This window comes from Phytophthora ramorum (genome assembly GCF_020800215.1).
Source record: "Phytophthora ramorum isolate Pr-102 chromosome Unknown Phyram_PR-102_s0001, whole genome shotgun sequence".
Classification (NCBI taxonomy): Eukaryota; Oomycota; class Peronosporomycetes; order Peronosporales; family Peronosporaceae; genus Phytophthora; species Phytophthora ramorum.
This window is the reverse complement of record NW_027150647.1, coordinates 5,226,231-5,243,833: the sequence shown is the minus strand read 5'-3', so window position 1 is coordinate 5,243,833 and position 17,603 is coordinate 5,226,231. Positions and strand designations below refer to the sequence as shown.

The window sequence follows — 17,603 nt, the reverse complement described above, 5'->3', positions numbered from 1 at the left end:
ATTTCTTTGGAGTAGCACCAGTTTGGACCTGCAAAGATGTAGGTTTCAAAAACGAAGTCAAAATCGGCTAAATCGCAGCCGTTATTCATTAACTTATTGCACTACGAGTCAGTTTTCCAGAGGCTTCGGGAGAACGGGTTGCTCTTGATGGGCACTTCTGATTGGAGGAGGGGGCCATACACACGGGTTTCCAGGCGAAAGTGCAAATATAGTAAAAACATATCCACAGATATTGTAACCAGGTGCTGAAATCGTTCAATTGAACATAACTTTACAGAGGTAGTTTGTCCTCGCTCCTTGCCACGCTCGCTTGGCTTGGGTGCTAATATAATGTTTAACAGGTTAACAGTAAACACCTGATAAGGAGCTGACGTCGGGAATATGGTCGAACTTGGTGGTGTTGTCGGCTCTGTATTCGTCCATGACGATCGTAACGGTGCCATGAGCAATCTTCAGACACGCAGCTACAAGGTCTCGGGTCCACTGCCCCCTAAAGAGCCCTTCTTCCTTCGATATGGTCATGAGCTCGTAACACCGTACGACATAGTCCTTCTGACGTGAGGTCAGCTCTAGCACCGTGGTGTTTGACCCGGACATGTTGCTAGCGAAGTAAAAGTTGTTGTAATGCACGTACAACGCACTAAGGAACAGTGTTGTGGCCGTCTTAATCTGATCGGATAAAAACTCGAAGAGCTATTGCCATTTGTGTGGCATGTTATAAGCTTTGGTCCAATCTTCGCTGACGCGTACAATTGCATGAGGTGACTTGAGAATTAGTGCGTCACAGTGACTGCAGTGACCCTGCTTTTCGGGGAACGGGACGAGATGATGCCACAGGAAGGCCATGACTCCTGTGAATATCCGCGAGACGGATAGCCGGCACCCACCAGCCGCAAAAGTGCCCGTGCCGCATTCACCACAGTGAACCGAATGCAAGTAGAACTACTATTAATAATACATCAACTTGGTCTGTCAGCAGATCGAGCGATGGAGACAGTCTATCAAGTGAAGCAGGAAAGCTTGAGGCAGTAAACCGTCGTGCGACGCATTCGTCCGGACAGGATTGAATGCCGCAATGCTGTCTTCACATGTCAGCAAATGCCAACATCAGCGCCACCAAATCTCGACCATGACCCACATGTAACTTACCTTTACATGTTGTATACATGTACCTGTAATAAGTCACTTCCCGCGATAACGATTTCAAAAGAGGATCAAACAGAAACTTGAAGCGCAAGCATCAACGGCCTAAGGCGACCTGTAGCGCGAAAGACCAGAATGGACGCTCAGCCCCGCTACGCCCAGGGCTGGCTCTGTAGTGGCGTCCATGTACTTAGAAAATAATTCCGTAGTAGCTTCGCGTACAGTACTGACACGGCAACTTCCGAGATCGCACAACGCGGGGCGTTGTGCTGAGTCAACGCTGAAGCTACAACAGCGCTGCCGAAGAGGAACATTTCTGCTAAGGCAAAGAAAGTGAGTTTAGTCCACGTTTGATAAGCTTCAGTTCGCGTGCCTTGCCTTTTGAATGCGGTTGCTCCTTTACATGCTCTTCGCTGAGCAGAAGCATGATTATTCCCCGCCGCAGGTATTCATAATAACGCCAGCACAACCAAATCAAGAGATCCCATCTGCCGTGCAGGAAACAGCATCGGATGCGTACGAGCGGACAATTGCTGGCACAAACTCACGGACAGCAACGTTTCGGTTCAAAGGAGCCACGCTGGTGTTGTTGACCAGCGCTGCAATCGGACAGAGCGCGCCACTCGCCATTCACCATTCACCGATTTGCCGCGAGCCCTCAATTCCAATCGCCACAACTCGATAAGCATGAAGACGTCGTTCGCTGCTGCTCTGGCTGCTGCGGCCATGTCGGCGGCCAACGCCGCGGACTTCTGCGACCAGTGGGGACAGACGACCTCGGGAGACTACATTATCTACAACAATATGTGGGGAAAAGCAGATGCCACGACGGCCAAGCAGTGCACGGGCCTGACCAGTGGCTCGGGCGACACCATCTCCTGGCACACGAACTGGTCGTACCAGGGCGGCGAAGCGAAGGTCAAGTCTTACCCCAACGCCGCGCTCGAGTTCGACCCCGTGCCGCTCACCAGCGTCAAGTCCATCCCGTCGACTATGCAGTACACGGTCAAGTACAGCGGCACCGTCGTGGCTGATGTCGCCTACGATCTGTTCACTAGCTCCACCGCCGACGGCGAGAAGGAGTTCGAGATCATGATTTGGCTGGCTGCCATCGGCGGCGCCGGCCCGATCTCGAGCACCGGCAAGCCCATCGACACGACCACCATCGCGGGCAACGAGTGGAGCGTCTACAGCGGCCCCAACGGACAGATGATGGTGTACTCGTTTGTCGCCCCCAAGCAGGTCGAGAACTTTGAAGGTGACCTCATGGAGTTCTTCAACTACCTGGCTAAGAGCCAAAGCTTCAAGACCAGCCAGTTCTTGATCAAGGTTGAGTGTGGTACGGAGCCGTTCCTCGGCGACGACGTCACCTTGACCGTGTCCAAGTACTCGGCGGTCGTCAACACTGGTGGCGCCAGTGGCACTACGGGTTCGTCTACGGGTTCGTCTACGACTGCGCAATCGAGCGACAGCAGCTCGTCGACCCAGACCACGACTGCCCCCTCCACCTCAAGCACGGGTTCAAGCGCAGAGACACCTTCCACGGGTTCATCCAGTGAGCAAACTCCTTCTACCTCTAGCACGGGCTCAAGCGCAGAGACCCCTTCCAGTGGAAGTTCCACGGGCTCGTCCAGCGAGCAGACCCCTGCTACGTCCGGCACGGGATCAAGCGCAGAGACCCCTTCTACGGGCTCGTCCAGCGAGCAGACCCCTGCTACGTCCAGCACGGGCTCGAGTGAAGAGGCCCCCGCCTCGTCTTCGGGTGAGACCACCACCTCTTCTTCGGGCGATGAGACCACCACCTCTGCTTCGAGCGACGTGAGCACGCCGTCTATGACTACTGCGCCTTCCACGTCTAGCACTTCGTCCTCGAGCGAGGAGACTCCTTCCACATCCAGCACGGGTTCGTTCACCGGCCAGGCAGAGTCCACCACTGCACCGAGCACCCCCGCCTCCGGCCTGAAGTGCACTACTCGCCGCGTCCGTCGCGAGTAATTGTGATCTCCATGCCAATAAGCTGCAGCGACGCCAAGCTTAGAGTGCATGCAGTAGTGTTTGTGTGAGCGTTCTCTAATGTTGAATGTCAAGTTCTGATGCATTTTGCGGACACTCCTTCCGACCTGACCGGTGCTAAGCTTGAGTAGATGCAGTGCAAGCTCACCCAGCAGCCAAGAGAGCACGCTTCCTTCCTGTAAAAACTCAACAGGTCTCCCTATTAATTGTGCCGATCGCGGAGGAAACCTCGGCTGAAGCAAGCCTCGCGCAACGCCAGACAAGAACCTCGCTTTGATCACTTTGTCTCGGTGGTCGACAAGTAGATCACGTCGTAGTGTCAGCTATGTGACGACAGATCAGACATGGAACTAATGATGCCAAGGCGGCGAACCAAGGCACACGCACACCTGCTTGCTTGCCGCAGTAACCGCGATAATCGGTACGGTCATTTGGACCAGCTGGAGCACCTTCACGTGTGTAGCGCAAGGTGCCACGGCTGCAAAATGGCGCGAGATCCCCAAGCTGGGTGAGGCTTTGCTGGGAGGATGCCACCAGATCTTTTTGATCTCGCAGTGGCCGCCCAGTTCGGACCTGGTGGCGGCATAGGCTACCATTGATACTTCGAAGTCCACGTACTAGCCACCGAGGCGCAAAGCTGTTCCTATCTCTCGGGTGGCTTGCCTGGCAGCCACCGCTCGTGCGTGACGAGCGGAGCCCGTGGCTGAGGTGGGGTTACACACACTGACTCGATCTGTCGGGGCTCGCTCGCGCCAATCGCCTCGGTGCCCAAGGCTTCCCTGCGGCCCGCTGTTTTCCGCTGTGACGAGAATCCTGGCGAGAAAGTCGACAATTGGCTTCGTCAAGACCGAGTTCGGGATGGGTGACCAGAGCAGGCTCAAGGTTGTGCGCCCAACCAAGCCTCTCGCTTTTACGTGGCCTGCGCGAGAATTGGCTCGCGCCGACCCGCAAAACTTGGTCCGCGCCGTTGCCTTTGCCACTCTGCCGGATTCAAGAATTCACTTACCAGTACAGTGAGTGGCTTCTTAGGGATCCACTAATCAGCCGAGTTTGGCAGGGCTTGCGTTCTGACAGGGTAGCTCTGCCGAGTTTGGCCCTAATTTTTAAAAATTGATAAACATTTGATATGGCAGGTGATTAGGTGTATCTCTAAAACTATACAGTCAGTAACACCAGTATGCCCAGTAGAATGTCGGCACAAATTCGGTGCGGTTTCGATTTGACCGGGGAAAGGTCAGGCCTAGGGCGATTTTGGACCCTAAACGCGACATTTAGGACACCCGGCCAATCACTCACAGCGGCTTCTTCTCCCGAGACGCGAGCGAGTGGGAGGAAGCACGACACCAGCAGTAACCAAGGCAGTAACCAGCCCCCGGCAGAACCGACCGCAAGATAAGAGCGCGCGGTGCTTTCGTTTCTCGGTTTATTTCGGACAAAACCGCCCAGTTTTGGAGCCCTAAATGAACAGCGTGGCGTCGCCTCTGCGGATGAACATGACGACGACTTCCGGTCCCGCGCAGCGTCGCCACACCCGCGGCAGAAGCCAAGCCGCGCTGCCCGCCAGCCAGGATGACGCAGGACTGAGCAGGATGCAGATGCAGGGTTACGCAGGTTACGCCACAGGGTACCCCCAGCAGTCCATGAAGCCGCGAGTGGCGTCGTCTTCGAGACAGCGGAGTAACCCGACTCTGAATCAGAACCAGAGACCGCATAGGACCGAGATGGACAGGGAGGAGGACCTCGCAGGACGCCCGGCCATGATCGCCATGAGTCAGGACGACCTGCCCTTCGACGTGCGGCGCAATCGACACCGCAGCCACCAGAAGCCGACCGAGGAAAGCCGCAGCAACAGCAAGACAGGGAACTTCACAGGGAACTGCAGGAGCGGCAGGCCCGCCAATGCTGCAAACAACCAGAGCCGGAATGGCAGTCGCAATCGCTCGATGACCAGCAGTGTGGAGCCTCTGAGTCGCAGTAACAATTCGGTTGGTGTGCGCTCGTCTGCCCGCACTCCAGCTCCGGTTTGTACGTCGGTGCCGGTTTCTCGTAACCAGGCTCCGGTTCGCACGTCGGTACCGGCGGACCCGGTGGCGTGGCGCGTGGCCGTGGACCCCAAGTCCAAGAAGCCGTACTACTACCACCCGATCACGCGCGAGACGACGTGGAAGAAACCGGCCGAGCTGGTCGCGGCCGAGACGCGCGAGAAGCGCCAGTTCTTCTCCGTCATGGAGAACAACATTCGGCTCAAGCTGCGGGACGGCTACTATACGCGCGACAGCGAGACGTCCAACTCGAGCCACAGCACGCCTGACGCGGTCCACAAGCCCCACGAGATGTCGCCGACGTGCCGATCGTCGGCCAGTACTGCGAGCTGTGGCAGTGCACGCAGCAGCCTCAACTCGTACACGAGTGGGTCGGGTCGGTCGTTGCCCGGATCTGCGCGCCAGCTGATCCTGAATGCTACGCGCTCGCTGCCTACAACGCCCGAGGGAATGGGTGTGCCCTATCTGAGCCCAGGGGAGAACCAGCCTCAGCAGGAGCCTGAAGCCATGGACCGCGACTCGGAGGACCCTGGCAAGAAGCGTCCTTCGCTGTTCAGGACGCTGTCGTCGTACGAGACACCAGTGATGACTTCGTTCCGCAAAGGAAGCGATGGTTTGGATGTGGACGAGGTCGGCGCCAATGCTCCTACCGGTCTCGGAGTGCCGTCGCCTATCCAGGAGCGTGTTCGACTGGCTGCTTTGGTGCCGCGAGCCTCAGATTTGGAGGCTTACGCTCGTGCTGTGAGAGCGGCTAATGGCAAAGGGCGACCTTCGCTACAAGCCCCGGGAGTGGCAGCAGCAGGAAGAGGCAGTTCGGCGTCAGCTCTGATGAACGCTAAGAGTCCTGGACACAAGGGTGCGGCCCGCGTTGACAAGCCACGTGCGCAGCGACGCCGGTCCAACAGTACCAACTCCATTTATCTGCGTATGGGTACGATGAACGCGCCCGATCAAGCTGCCACGATCCAGTGTGTGGCCACTGTGTTGCGCGCGCACATGATGGAGGCTATGGAGGAGCCGATTCGCTCGGACCCGCGCTTTGACGTGTTTGTGACAGCTCGTGATCGCAAAACGTTGGCGTCCATTGCGGATGAATTGGATGCTGAAGCGTCTACCTTTGTTGATGTGGAGGACGAAGATGTTATCCTGGATGTTGTCCCCACTCTGTCTGAAATCGGCTCGTTCATCAAGCACGTGTTTTCCCGAGCTCAAATGGAGTCGGAGTGCATTATCATGAGCCTCGTGTACGTGGAGCGTCTCCTGAAAGCCACGAGCGGCTTCTTGCAACTGCGCGGAGAGAACTGGCGTCGCTTGGTGTTCTGCTCCATGGTGATGGCCTCGAAGGTGTGGGACGACCTGAGCATGACCAACGCCGACTTTTCCAAGATTTGGCCCGAGCTCTCGCTCAAGCAGATCAACGAGCTGGAGCTCGTGTACCTTAGTGCCGTGGAGTACAATGTCCGTGTGTCGGCCGTGTCGTACGCCAAGTACTACTTCCACCTGCGCTCCATGTGCGCCACAATGGGTTTGTTGGAAGCCTTCGACGAGAGTGCGCCGCTGAACCTGGACGGCGCGCGCAAGATGCAGGTGCTATCGGAGGAATACCAGGAGCGTTCGAAGTTGATGCCGGTGCCGCGCCGCCGCAGCGTGACGATTACGTCCACGTCGGCTACTGAGAGTATGCAGGCTGGTGCCAACGCAGGTCGTTCGGCGGTCCACGGAGCTCGGTCCAAATCAACGAAGGCTTCGCCTGCCGCAAGCCTGGAGCAGCTTGTGCACATGCAGATGCGCGTTGCAGGGGGCAGCTCGCTTGGGTCGTCAATGCACCGCTTGTCGACGAACAGCATGCTGAAGCAGTGAACGACGTGGGATGAACTGTCCATGCCGCCAACGTGCCAATGAAGAAAGCGGAATCAAGAGTGCGGCAAGGAGAGAAGTGGCGATGGTGTGTCTTTTTATTTGATGGTGAGTGTAGTGATTCGTGCAGTGCCTTGTAGCTGTTGGAAGAACTTCTTGGAGGAGGATTCGTGAGACGAAGCAAGCGACCTCAAGATGCAGAGAAAGAATTGAATGTGTTGAGTGACGAAAGCTGGATGCTACTGTAAGTACCAGAAAAAAGCCAAATGTTTGGAATTGTCGTTCGAGTTATGAGTCTCTTTCCATAGCGCTCTGCCAGGCTACGTGAGTGAGGAGATGTAGGTGTGCATCCAGGTGAGTGTTGCTTGCTGAGCTGGGTCCACAACTAACTGCTCGGCTTCGTTACCTTGTTCGGTATCAAGTGACGCTATTCCGTTTGACTTGTGCTGCAGAAGACGTTTTTGAAGTGCAAGACGGAACGCTGGGTCTTCCAACACCGAGATGCTAAGTGTCTCCAACGAAAATGGGGTCGTGGTGGGTGGCGAGTACGGCGGCGGAGGTGTGTTTGGATCGAACAGCGGCTCTGGCTGCTCGTCCTCATCGTCGTTCTCGTCATCGCTGGGTGTCATGTCCGACTCAACGACGCTTTTCAGCTGAAGCACCATACGCTCGAACTCAAGATTTGCCATCAGTGGCAAGGATGTCAGCTCGTGGTCTTCTTCTTCGTCGTCGTTCATCGAATCGCTTGCTAGCTCTACGACACCAGCATCCTTGTCAGCAAATTCCGGTAACGAAGACGTCAAAGTCGTTGGAGCTGGAGGAGGCAGTACTGCAACCTGCTTTTGGGTGGACGGATGCTTGAAATCTGATAGCTGCTGGACGAGGATAATCGGGTCGTCTAGCGGAGACGCCTTTGGCGATTGTTTTGCACCAGCAGATGCTAACTCTACCTGTTTCTTTCGCTGGAACTCAAGTCTGTGTTCGCGAAGTGATGGCTGACTGTCACGGACTGCGGGGCCGCGCGGTTTCGGCGCTGGTGATGGAGTTTTTTGCTTTGCTTGTTGACGACGGATGCCTACTGGAGCTGGAGGTGGCGGTGTGCTGAGAGTCTTCCCCTCAACACCAATGACTACCGGCTTCGGGTACGCTCGCGCAGATTGCTTCGGCTTCTTGGAGACATCAATCTTCTTGGCAATTACTTTAGCAGGAGGCGGGGGTGGTACAAGCTGCTCTCGTTGGGCTGCCCACTGCTTGGCACACGACACATTGATGGGGGTTAGTACATACAGATAGCCCAGGCGAAACTCAATACATTGCAGTCGCGTACCTTCGTATTGAACGCCGCAACGCGTTCCGAGATTTTGCCGGGAGGTCTCGCTCTTGCCTGTTCTACCATTGTCGGTGGGCTTGGTGGGTCTGGGAGCGCTGCAACAGCGGCAGCAGCGTCCTGATTCATTTTGAGCTGGGCTTTCAACTTGGCTTTTGCCTGTGCCGACACAAATGCTTCGGGTCGTTTAGCTCGCGTAGGTGCTGCACGCTGCTTGGCGATGTTCACGTTATTAGCAGGAACTCTAGCAGGCACTCGAGCTGGTTGAACTCGCTTCGGAAGGGGTCGACTGCGTTTGAGAGCACCATGAGGAAGCCCTCGAGGTTTTCGACTAGCAGCTAGTAGAGACCCAACTCTTGCTTTCCCGTTCCGGACGTGAGGTGGAGTTCTTCGTAACTTTTGCTGGGGTTGACGAGGTGGTGGTCTGATGGCCGCCTTCAAAGCGGGAGTCCTGGTTACAAACTCCGCGCGGCGAATGTGTTGAGCTGGAAGAGCGATCGGTGGAGCCTTGTCCTCTCCCATCGTTTTCTTGCGAAACACATTTTCTCCATGGAGTACGGTGTGATTCAACTCGGAGGCCAACGCTCGGGCCGACAAGAAGCTTTGAATACGCGCCAGCACCAGAGGCCGTCGGATGAGTTGGTTCACACTAGGACGTGCACGTGGCTCCTTGTGTAGCATATCGTCCACTAAAGTCTGCAACTCGCGCTTGATGCTGCTTAAACTTCCACATGCCGGAAGCTGCGGAGTCACCCCACGTACGATATTATCAAAGAGCTGACGTTGGCTTCGACCCTCAAAGGCGTGTATGAAGGAGACCATCTCGAACAGAACACACCCGAGACTCCACACGTCAGCCTTGGCGTTGTAGCGCTTACCAAGGCAAATTTCAGGTGCCGTGTAGTACGGTGTGCCAATGGAAGTCTGCGCGCAGGCCAATGTATGACTCAGCACCGTAGCAACACCCAAATCTCCGAGCTTCACGACTCCCGATTTGGTAAGGAAGATGTTGGCCGGCTTCACGTCACGATGGAGAATCTTGCGGTCGTGGAGGTGCTTCAGAGCCAAGCAGACCTGTACAAACAGCCCCAGTAATTCATCCGGATCGAAAAACGCGCGACGACTAGAGCGCCGCGCTAACTCGTGGCTCAAGTCGCCACCGTCTGCAAACTCGGTCACGATGCACAACACCGTCGGGCGCTGCTGGTAGTGGCCCAGAAAGGCGGCGTTTGGAGTTGACGGCTGCACCACGAAGCTCTCTTTGCAAGCAATAATGTTCGGGTGGTCCAGCGCTGCTAGCAGTCGAGCTTCCCGTTGGGCATTGGCTTGGTCACGAGGGTCCAAAATGACCTCCTTGATCACGAACTCCTGCTTCTTGAGGTGCTCATTCGAATCCGCAGCCTTGCGAGTTGCCAAGTACGCACAGCCGAAGCTGCCTTGGCCGATTTTGCGCACCTTCACGTACTTGTCCATGAATGGAAGGCACCAGGTTAGCTTGAAAGTGCTGAAAGTCCAACAAGAGATTGAGCAGAACTGCAAAAATAGAGGAAAACTTGGGTCTGCAGTATCCCATGCGTACTTCCATTCCCATCCCGATGAAGCTGCGCGACCACGCTGCACCTCGGCTTCTGAATGACACGAGGTGACGGCGAGTAAACCATGGATTCCTCTTCGAGCTCAGTAGCCAAAAAGTACAATGTTCCTGCACTAGTCACGGATTCACCGATGTCGATGGCTGGTTGTTATCCACACGCGTTGAGTGCCGAGGACAATGGTGATGGATTCCTCTTTAAGGGCGGTACGACCCCCATCGTGAAGCGCGGTGGAGGCAGCCAAGGGTTCCAGCGCAAACCACCGCATCTGGATATGAACCGAGAGTACGAAGCTGCTGGAAAAAGCTATCGCGCAGCTAGAACCACCATCACGACACTCAACGAGAGACATCGCCAGCTGCAGATTGCACAAGAAGAAGCGTTTGTGCGGGAGCAACAAGGCCGCAAGTTTACGGCGAACTTCGCCGAAACGAGACTCGCCACCTGTGGCGTACCAACCCTCAACACAATGAGCGTACGCATCGAGCGACAGCGCGCGCAGGTAAAAGCCATAGCGAACGACGCATCGCCGACCAAGCCACCCACCAACAAGAAATTGCGAGAGGCTGCACACCGTGAGCAGCTTAGCACGCAGGTCCGAGCTGCGGTTCGCCGGTCGTACGGCTCACAAGAGCTTGACCTGAAATCCCTAGAGCTTGTGCATATTCCTCGAGCTGCCGTGTTCACGACGCTTCTCATGCAGCTTGCTCGCTCCATCCGAACGGTCAATGTATCCCGTAATGCGCTGCGTGAGCTCCCCGAGAGCTTCGTCCGTGCGTTTCCAGAAGTCGAGACGTTGGTTTACAAGGAGAACGCATTGGCGCGACTACCATTTCGTGCACTAGGTGAGCTGCGACACCTTCGTGTGTTGAACGTGTCGGGTAACCAGCTCGATGCACTCCCCGTTGAACTACCAACCACGCTGGAGACGCTAGACGCGAGCCGCAACCGATTGCAAGATATCCAAAACTTGCATGCACTAAACCGCCTCGTCACGCTGGACCTGAGCTACAACCACTTTCAATTGCTGCCCTGTGGACTTGCAGCGCTGAACAAATTGCAGACGCTGACGCTCGCTGGCAATCGACTCGTGTCGCTTGCAACAAGGCCACAATTGATTCGACGGAGCGCTGCAGCTCATCCAGAAGATGAAGAAGGCGCGAACACTGAGCCCACAGAGGAAGAAAATAACGTTGCTCGCAAGCAGTGGCGCGTCGAGGAGGACCCAGCGACGCACGAAGTCGTGTACTACCACTTGCAGTCCAAGCGCGTGAGCCGTACTAAGCCCAAATGCTTTCAAGTGCGCGTTCCCAAGCTTCAATTGTCTGGCAATCAGACTCAACCAAAGCAAGACACTCGCGCGCTGTTAGAGCGCTATCCGGATGGTTGGGAGATTGTCTTGCCTGGTCCCGCAGACACTTCAACAGCCTTGCAATTCGTGAACCACTGCACCGGCGAAAGCTTTTCAACGCTTCCGCCTGCACTCGATCGCTGGGATGGAGTGGACCACCTGCGCTACCTCGTTCTGTCAGGCAACGAGCTGCTAGACTTGCCACCATCCATTGTAAGACCTTGTTGAAGTGGCCGTAGTTTCGCAACAGGGAAGCTGACTTGACTGTGCGTGTTCAGGGAAAGCTCAAACGCCTCAAGCGACTGGAAGCCGAGAACAACAAGATCCTGGCTCTTCCAGACGTGTTGTACGGCCTTACTGCACTTGAGACTGTCAAGCTGGGCATGAATGGACTGGCAGCACTTCCTCCATCCTTTGCGAAGTTAGCGAGTCTCACAGAGTAGGCCATCCATTGTCAACGTGTGACCATGAAAGTACTCATCAAACTTGTGTGTTTGTGCTTTTGTAGAGTAGACGTGAAGCTCAATCGATTGCGAGAACTACCGGAGGCTTTGGGCGACCTGCAGCAGCTTCGTGTGCTTGACGCAAGTGCAAATGCTCTGGAAAAGCTCCCACGCTCATTCCTAGCCTTGCGGAGAATTGTTACGTTGAGGCTCTCGGGCAATGCATCACTGGTAAGTGCTGGCTTCGCCGCTGAGACTCTGCGCACCGGAAACCTGGCCGAAGTTCGATGGCAGCTGGAACACCAGATTGAGTGCGAAAAGCATGGCGGATCACGTCCTCCAGAGCCACGAGTTCGACTGATAGGCATTGGTGCTGCATGCTGGAGCACCGACTTGCATGTGAACCGTGAATTCGCTCGCGCCGTGGAAATTGCGCAAGAAACCCACACGTTGTCAATGCACTGGCGCGGGATCGAGGTCCCTGAGATCCCTCGCGTCTTCTTCACGGCACTATCCGACTTGTGTGAGCTACGACTCTCAGGACAGAACTTCAATGTTCTGCCCGCAGGTTTCGGAGCATTTACCAAGCTTCGCTTGTTGCAACTGCGCCAGAACGAGATCCGTTCTATCGCGCCTGAAGTTTTCGGCTCGATTGCGGATAGTACCAAGCCAACGCTGGGCATCGCTGCTAGCTTGGAGTCGCTGGATCTGCGCTACAATCGACTGGAGGCTCTGCCAGACACGTTTGCAAACTGCGGGAAGCTCCAAATTCTTCGTGCCAGCCACAACGTCATCGCATCATTACCAGACTCACTGGTCGGACTAGCGAACAGTTTGGTAGACCTGCAGCTCGCGCACAACCAGCTAGTAAACGGACCACCAGCACTAGCTGCACTGCGCTCACTGGAACGACTGGACCTGTCTTTCAATCGTCTTGAAGCACTCGATGACGTGGACTTCTCGCAGCTACCTCAGCTTCAGGTGTTGCGTCTGAGTGGGAATCGACTCACGGAGCTGCCGATGTCATTAGGTGGCGTGGGGGTCTCCGACGGAGGAAAACCTCCGCCCATCCGCGAACTAACGTTTGCTGGCAACATGCTACAAGAATTCCCACCGGCAGTGCTTCTGCTAGGTGCAACACTGCAGCGGCTCGAAATGCAAAGCAATCGCCTCGAGCGGTTGCCCATGAGCTTTGGAGCTGCACTACCGGAACTGGAGATTGTAGAGAGCGACGGCAACCCGTTCCGCTCTCCTCCTGCCGAAGTGATGCGTCTTGGGGCGACAGCCATCCGCTTGTACCTGCACAAACGCGAAGAGCGTGTGGAAGAACTTGCAGCTCTACTGAGTGCTCTGGGACTTGTCTTCGACCGCGAAGCTTTCGACAAGCCGATCATGCGTCGTCTACTTCCTCCAGGGGTGCCGTTGACAAGTCTTCCCTTCCTGACTTCGAAGCATCTCGTAGCCTTTGACCGAGCTGTCGACCGCTACGTGAACGGCGCCTTTTATCTTCCACCTCCACCTCTCGGTGCAGGGCCGCAATTTCGCCGCGGCGCCGACATTTTCCATGAGTTGCTGCTGAATACGCATTTCGAGCTGGCCCAACGCCATCACCGTACTATCCTGGAAGAGCTCCTCGAGTTGCTCACACACATTCGAGAGAAGCGCTGGGCCGACAAGACAGATTTTCGGTACGATATGCTGCGGCCTTGGGGACGACGAGGGGAACAGGTCAGCGTCTACATGATACGCGGTGCCGTGCTCTTCCCTGACGAGTACAAAGCTGCCGATGAAACCGTTCGACCCCCACCAAGTCCGGGCAAAGAGCTTCCGAGCATCTTGCGAGTCATCGAAACCAGGACACAGCGTGGGTTTCCGCCAGAACCATTCATCGAAAACAAACGCACGTTGCGTGACGTCGAACGTGCGCTGGACCAGTATGTTGGTCACTATGGTCCGGTCGGAGTAGTTCACTCCAACGTCCCCATGCGCTGTGCTTGCGATGAGCTGCTGCGCTTTGGGAAAATGCACGATCCCTGCGAGCAACCAGGCTGGACAATGGTCCGCGTACTGTACACCGACGAGGAGGTCGCGCGACGGGAACTTGATGAACGAAGGCTACGCGAAGCGCAAGATGCACTTCTCCCCCAGATCCGCGCATTCCTCGAGACACCTGACGGCGAGAAGCGATTCCAGAAGGAGGTTCGAATCGCGAAGGAAGCTCTGCGCGCGCACCTTCGAGCAATGAAGAAGCAGCTCAAGCGTCATCGTGCCAAGTTGCAACCCCTTGCGAAAGCTCATGACCGCGAAGAGAAGTTGGCGAGAACGATGGAGCGTGCCACTCAGAAAGCGGCGAAGTCCAAAAAGCCCGGCGAGGAGGTCCCTTTGAAGAGAGCCGAGACGCTCGGAGAGTTGAAAGCGCGGGTTGCCAAGCGCGAGAAACTGGAATTCGCCGAGACTCGCGTTCGAGAAGACACGGAGGAACTTGAGCGAGGGAAGGCGAGGCTTGGTCAAGGCCACGCGGCATTTCGAGAAGAAGTGGAGCGCGTCTTGCTTGAAAAAGTTGGCGCCACAGTGCGACAGCATCTTGTACGACAGCAACGCGATAAAGCCCTTGCCATGGGCTGGCGCCGTCCATGGGATGGCATCGACGGACGCGCCTTCACACGCTACCAGCGGGAAATTCTGCGGCACAAGCAAGGCGGGGTCGATGAGGAGGGGGCTGGGGCAGCACCAGATAGCGGACCGAAAAGTGTGCTCAAACCTGACTCCAAAGGCAAAGCTGCCACCGAGACAGCAAACCCCAGCGGCGAAGAGAACGACGAGAATGAAGACGATGACGACGCGGTGGCAAGCGACGACAACAGCGAGGTGAGCGACGTGTCCTTCGACGGATATGCTGACTTGGTCTCGAATATGGCACGTGATCTCCAAGACACTGGACAGGATGAAGAGGATGACGAAGATGAAGACGAGGAGAGCGCTGCGATCGCTGATGCAGCACGAGCTGCCGCCATGGCGGCCTTGGAAGCCGAGGAAGCGGCGGATGATCTCGACGACATCAGCTCCGATGACGACGAAGACGGTAAGCCACACGAATCGGAGGACAGCGACCTATAACGCACAGACACACAACACACTGAGGACAAGTGAGGACCTGAGCTTGACAAGACAAAACGAGGCTCGAAACATCTATTTCGAATACAAGCGTGGGTCAGGAATTCAACTCGATACACAGCCTTACGAACACGAAGCCAGCAGACAAACGCCGACACCCAGCATGAAGACCGGTTGCCAATTTCTGCTCCACTCCTTCTCCAACACCATCCACCTAGACACGGGGCTTGAAGCTGCACTGCTTCAAATTGAGGTTCGATTGACATGCTTGAATTGATCCACTTGATGGTATTCTCACAAATACAACGGCTGCTGTCCCTGCTGATAGTAGCCTCCCCCATTGGTAGCGTGCTGAGCTTGTTCAGCAGCAACTCGATTGGCGTTTCGGATTGACGGTGATGTACTTCGCTTCCGTGGTGCACGCATAGAGACGCCATCGATCACCGGGTACCGCTCTGCGAATGAAGGTGTACGCGGTGTCTTAAGTAACGTCTGCAACACCGCGTCACGCCGGCCCGGGTTTTCGTGCAGGTAGCGAAACTTCTTGAACACTTTCATCGCATACCGAGCGTCAATGACTGGGTCGTGGTCCGCCTCCTGGATGTCGTGTCCAAGTAGATACTTGGCCACGTGCCGCAGGGAAAAGTAGCGATAGCGCACCACTCCGTTCGTCAGTTGCATGGGCAGTCGGAAGAGGTCAGCGACATCGAACTCCCCTTTGTAGTCCGTCGGCTTTTGCAGCGTCAGCCACTCCAGGTCCTTCTTAATAGACTGCCCCACGATGACACTTTCAACCGGCAGGATAGCCTTCAGCCGAACCAGCGCCTCATCTAGGCCAGGTGCCTCTTTTAGGTTGCTTTCAAGGCAAAACAACAGCGAGTGAGTGTTCACCCCACCTGCAACAACCTAAAAACTACTGTACAACCATCTACTCACTCTTCTGTGATGCCCGTGAGCTGTGTGAGGTAGCTCACAATGGGCTTCGTGGGCTTGACGTACTGGTCGAACACCACCTCCTCGTCCTCGTCCACCACGGCAATCCGCGCCACATCACGGTCACTACCAGCACCAAAAAAAGTCAATCATCATTCCCCAATCCAAAAAGTTCGTCACTTACTTGGTACCGCTCCCCGTAGCGACGCACTCGACGTCTATAGCATAAAACTAAAATAAAAAGCATTAGTACCCCACCCACCCCCCTCTTGGAACCTCGTCCCCGTACCGGTCCTTCAATGTCCCGAGTCAACACCGGTAGAATCTCGCTGATCGTCTCCTTCTTCTGCGGGTTGGCCTGGATCTGCAGCTTCCTCTTGGGGCCAGCTGCGCTTTCGTCCCCTGAATTGTCCGTGTCCGTTGGCGGGGCAAGTCCCACGTGGTTGTAGAACACGGCGCCATTGACCGCCACTGGGAACTCGTGGGGCAGCGGGGGCGCGCTCGTTTCCTCGTAGCCTGCGAACTCAGGCGCGTCGTCGATTGGGTCAATGGCCGCGTGCACGAACGGGCAGTTGCTGCCATTGCGACAACCGCTTTCGGACGAGAAGAAGCGGCAGGGACGCGGCGGGTGGGAGCTGGGGATGGCCCCGTTCGCGTACGGGTTGGCGGCGCTCAGCGGCAGGTCGGCGCTGGAGGCGTCGTGGCGGAAGGTGCAGGACGCGCCCCGGAAGCAGCCCTGGGGCGACTGGAAGAAGCGGCAGGCCATGGCGACGGATGGCAAGTGCGTGGTCAAGTCTCCGAAAGACGGAGTGTGATTGGTTAAGGAGGCGATAGCGAAAAGTTGGAGTTTTGGGGCAGTTTGACATGCAGAGGGAGCGCCATGAGGGGGGTCTTGGTGCTGGCAGGTGGTGGGGGCATTTGGTTCTGGGTTTTGAGACGGCTGAGCGGTTGAGCAGGTGATGTTGAAGCGCAGGACTTGGAGAGCGGGTACTGCAGTTGTAAGGACTGGATGAAGGTGTCGTTACTCCGATCCTGCACTTTGTTACCGTTAACTACAGCGTAGGGATATCGTTGCAAGCGCTTGCTCCCGCTGCGAGCGAGCGAGAACTTCTGTCATGCTCTATCACAAGTGCGAAGTCTGGCGGAGATCACGCTGAGCTGTGAGTCGCGAACGACGGCGCTGCAGTGAACAGAGCAAGATCAGCTTCGAGTTTGTCGCCACGTCACAGATTGTGTGGTGCACACTTCGCCAAAAAGCGCTTTCTTCAGAAATCATGTGCGGGAAGATCGGTGACCAACCGTTGGATAGTCGGACCGAATAAAGTGCTTTTCCCGGAGCCGCGTGTCTATGATGATGGCCACCTGAAAAAAGGTGTTTTTTGGCTGCCACGTCGCCTCTGTCGAAAGTGCTTTTTTGGCTTCAAGCAAGTGTCGAGCCTCTACCGAACTCGGCAAAGTCTCTGCAAAGCCGCTTTGCCTAAGCGCAATGCTCGACTCGATCAACAATATTTCCGGTGGTCTGTGCGTGTCGTGCAGCGTCGAGCGTGTCGATTTGCACCGCCACCGACTCGACATGGCTCACGTCGCTGTGCGTTCTGGTGGTCTTGCGTTCCTGGCGGCCGATCTGTTGCTGCTGCAGTTGATGCCGCCCGGGACCATTGCACACGCGTTAGCTGCTGACCGCTCGATGCGGTCAGCAGGCGTGGTGTGTTTTCACCTCTGCGATTGGTATATTTCTTTCGTCCGCGATGTCTTCAGCTTCGGCCACATTGCGCCAAAACCAGCTTT

The 17,603-nt window shown here is 56.1% G+C and overlaps 5 protein-coding genes across 5 annotated transcripts; 3 read left to right on the top strand and 2 right to left on the bottom strand.

Annotated features, from left to right (window-relative positions):
• Nucleotides 1-1,830: 1,830 nt before the first annotated feature.
• Nucleotides 1,831-3,138, top strand: KRP23_1353 (Inactive glycoside hydrolase XLP1; the record flags this gene model as incomplete). The annotated part of the gene is made up of 1 exon (XM_067884150.1): nt 1,831-3,138. One exon carries the CDS (start codon nt 1,831-1,833, stop codon nt 3,136-3,138), a length of 1,308 nt encoding a protein of 435 aa, XP_067751926.1.
• A 1,478-nt stretch (nt 3,139-4,616) lies between these two features.
• On the top strand, nt 4,617-7,058 carry KRP23_1352 (Cyclin-Y; the record flags this gene model as incomplete). Its single annotated transcript, XM_067884138.1, has 1 exon — nt 4,617-7,058. The coding sequence occupies one exon, from the start codon at nt 4,617-4,619 to the stop codon at nt 7,056-7,058; it is 2,442 nt and encodes an 813-aa protein (XP_067751925.1).
• A 317-nt stretch (nt 7,059-7,375) lies between these two features.
• Nucleotides 7,376-9,855, bottom strand: KRP23_1351 (Serine/threonine-protein kinase Nek1; the record flags this gene model as incomplete). Its single annotated transcript, XM_067884125.1, has 2 exons — nt 7,376-8,302; nt 8,383-9,855. The coding sequence occupies 2 exons, from the start codon at nt 9,853-9,855 to the stop codon at nt 7,376-7,378; spliced, it is 2,400 nt and encodes a 799-aa protein (XP_067751924.1).
• A 252-nt stretch (nt 9,856-10,107) lies between these two features.
• Nucleotides 10,108-14,885, top strand: KRP23_1350 (Leucine-rich repeat protein soc-2-like protein; the record flags this gene model as incomplete). The annotated part of the gene is made up of 3 exons (XM_067884111.1): nt 10,108-11,538; nt 11,604-11,764; nt 11,834-14,885. The coding sequence occupies 3 exons, from the start codon at nt 10,108-10,110 to the stop codon at nt 14,883-14,885; spliced, it is 4,644 nt and encodes a 1,547-aa protein (XP_067751923.1).
• Nucleotides 14,886-15,176: 291 nt separating this feature from the next.
• On the bottom strand, nt 15,177-16,581 carry KRP23_1349 (RNA exonuclease 4; the record flags this gene model as incomplete). Its single annotated transcript, XM_067884100.1, has 4 exons — nt 15,177-15,738; nt 15,819-15,941; nt 16,000-16,046; nt 16,105-16,581. The coding sequence occupies 4 exons, from the start codon at nt 16,579-16,581 to the stop codon at nt 15,177-15,179; spliced, it is 1,209 nt and encodes a 402-aa protein (XP_067751922.1).
• Between the last annotated feature and the right edge of the window lie 1,022 nt (nt 16,582-17,603).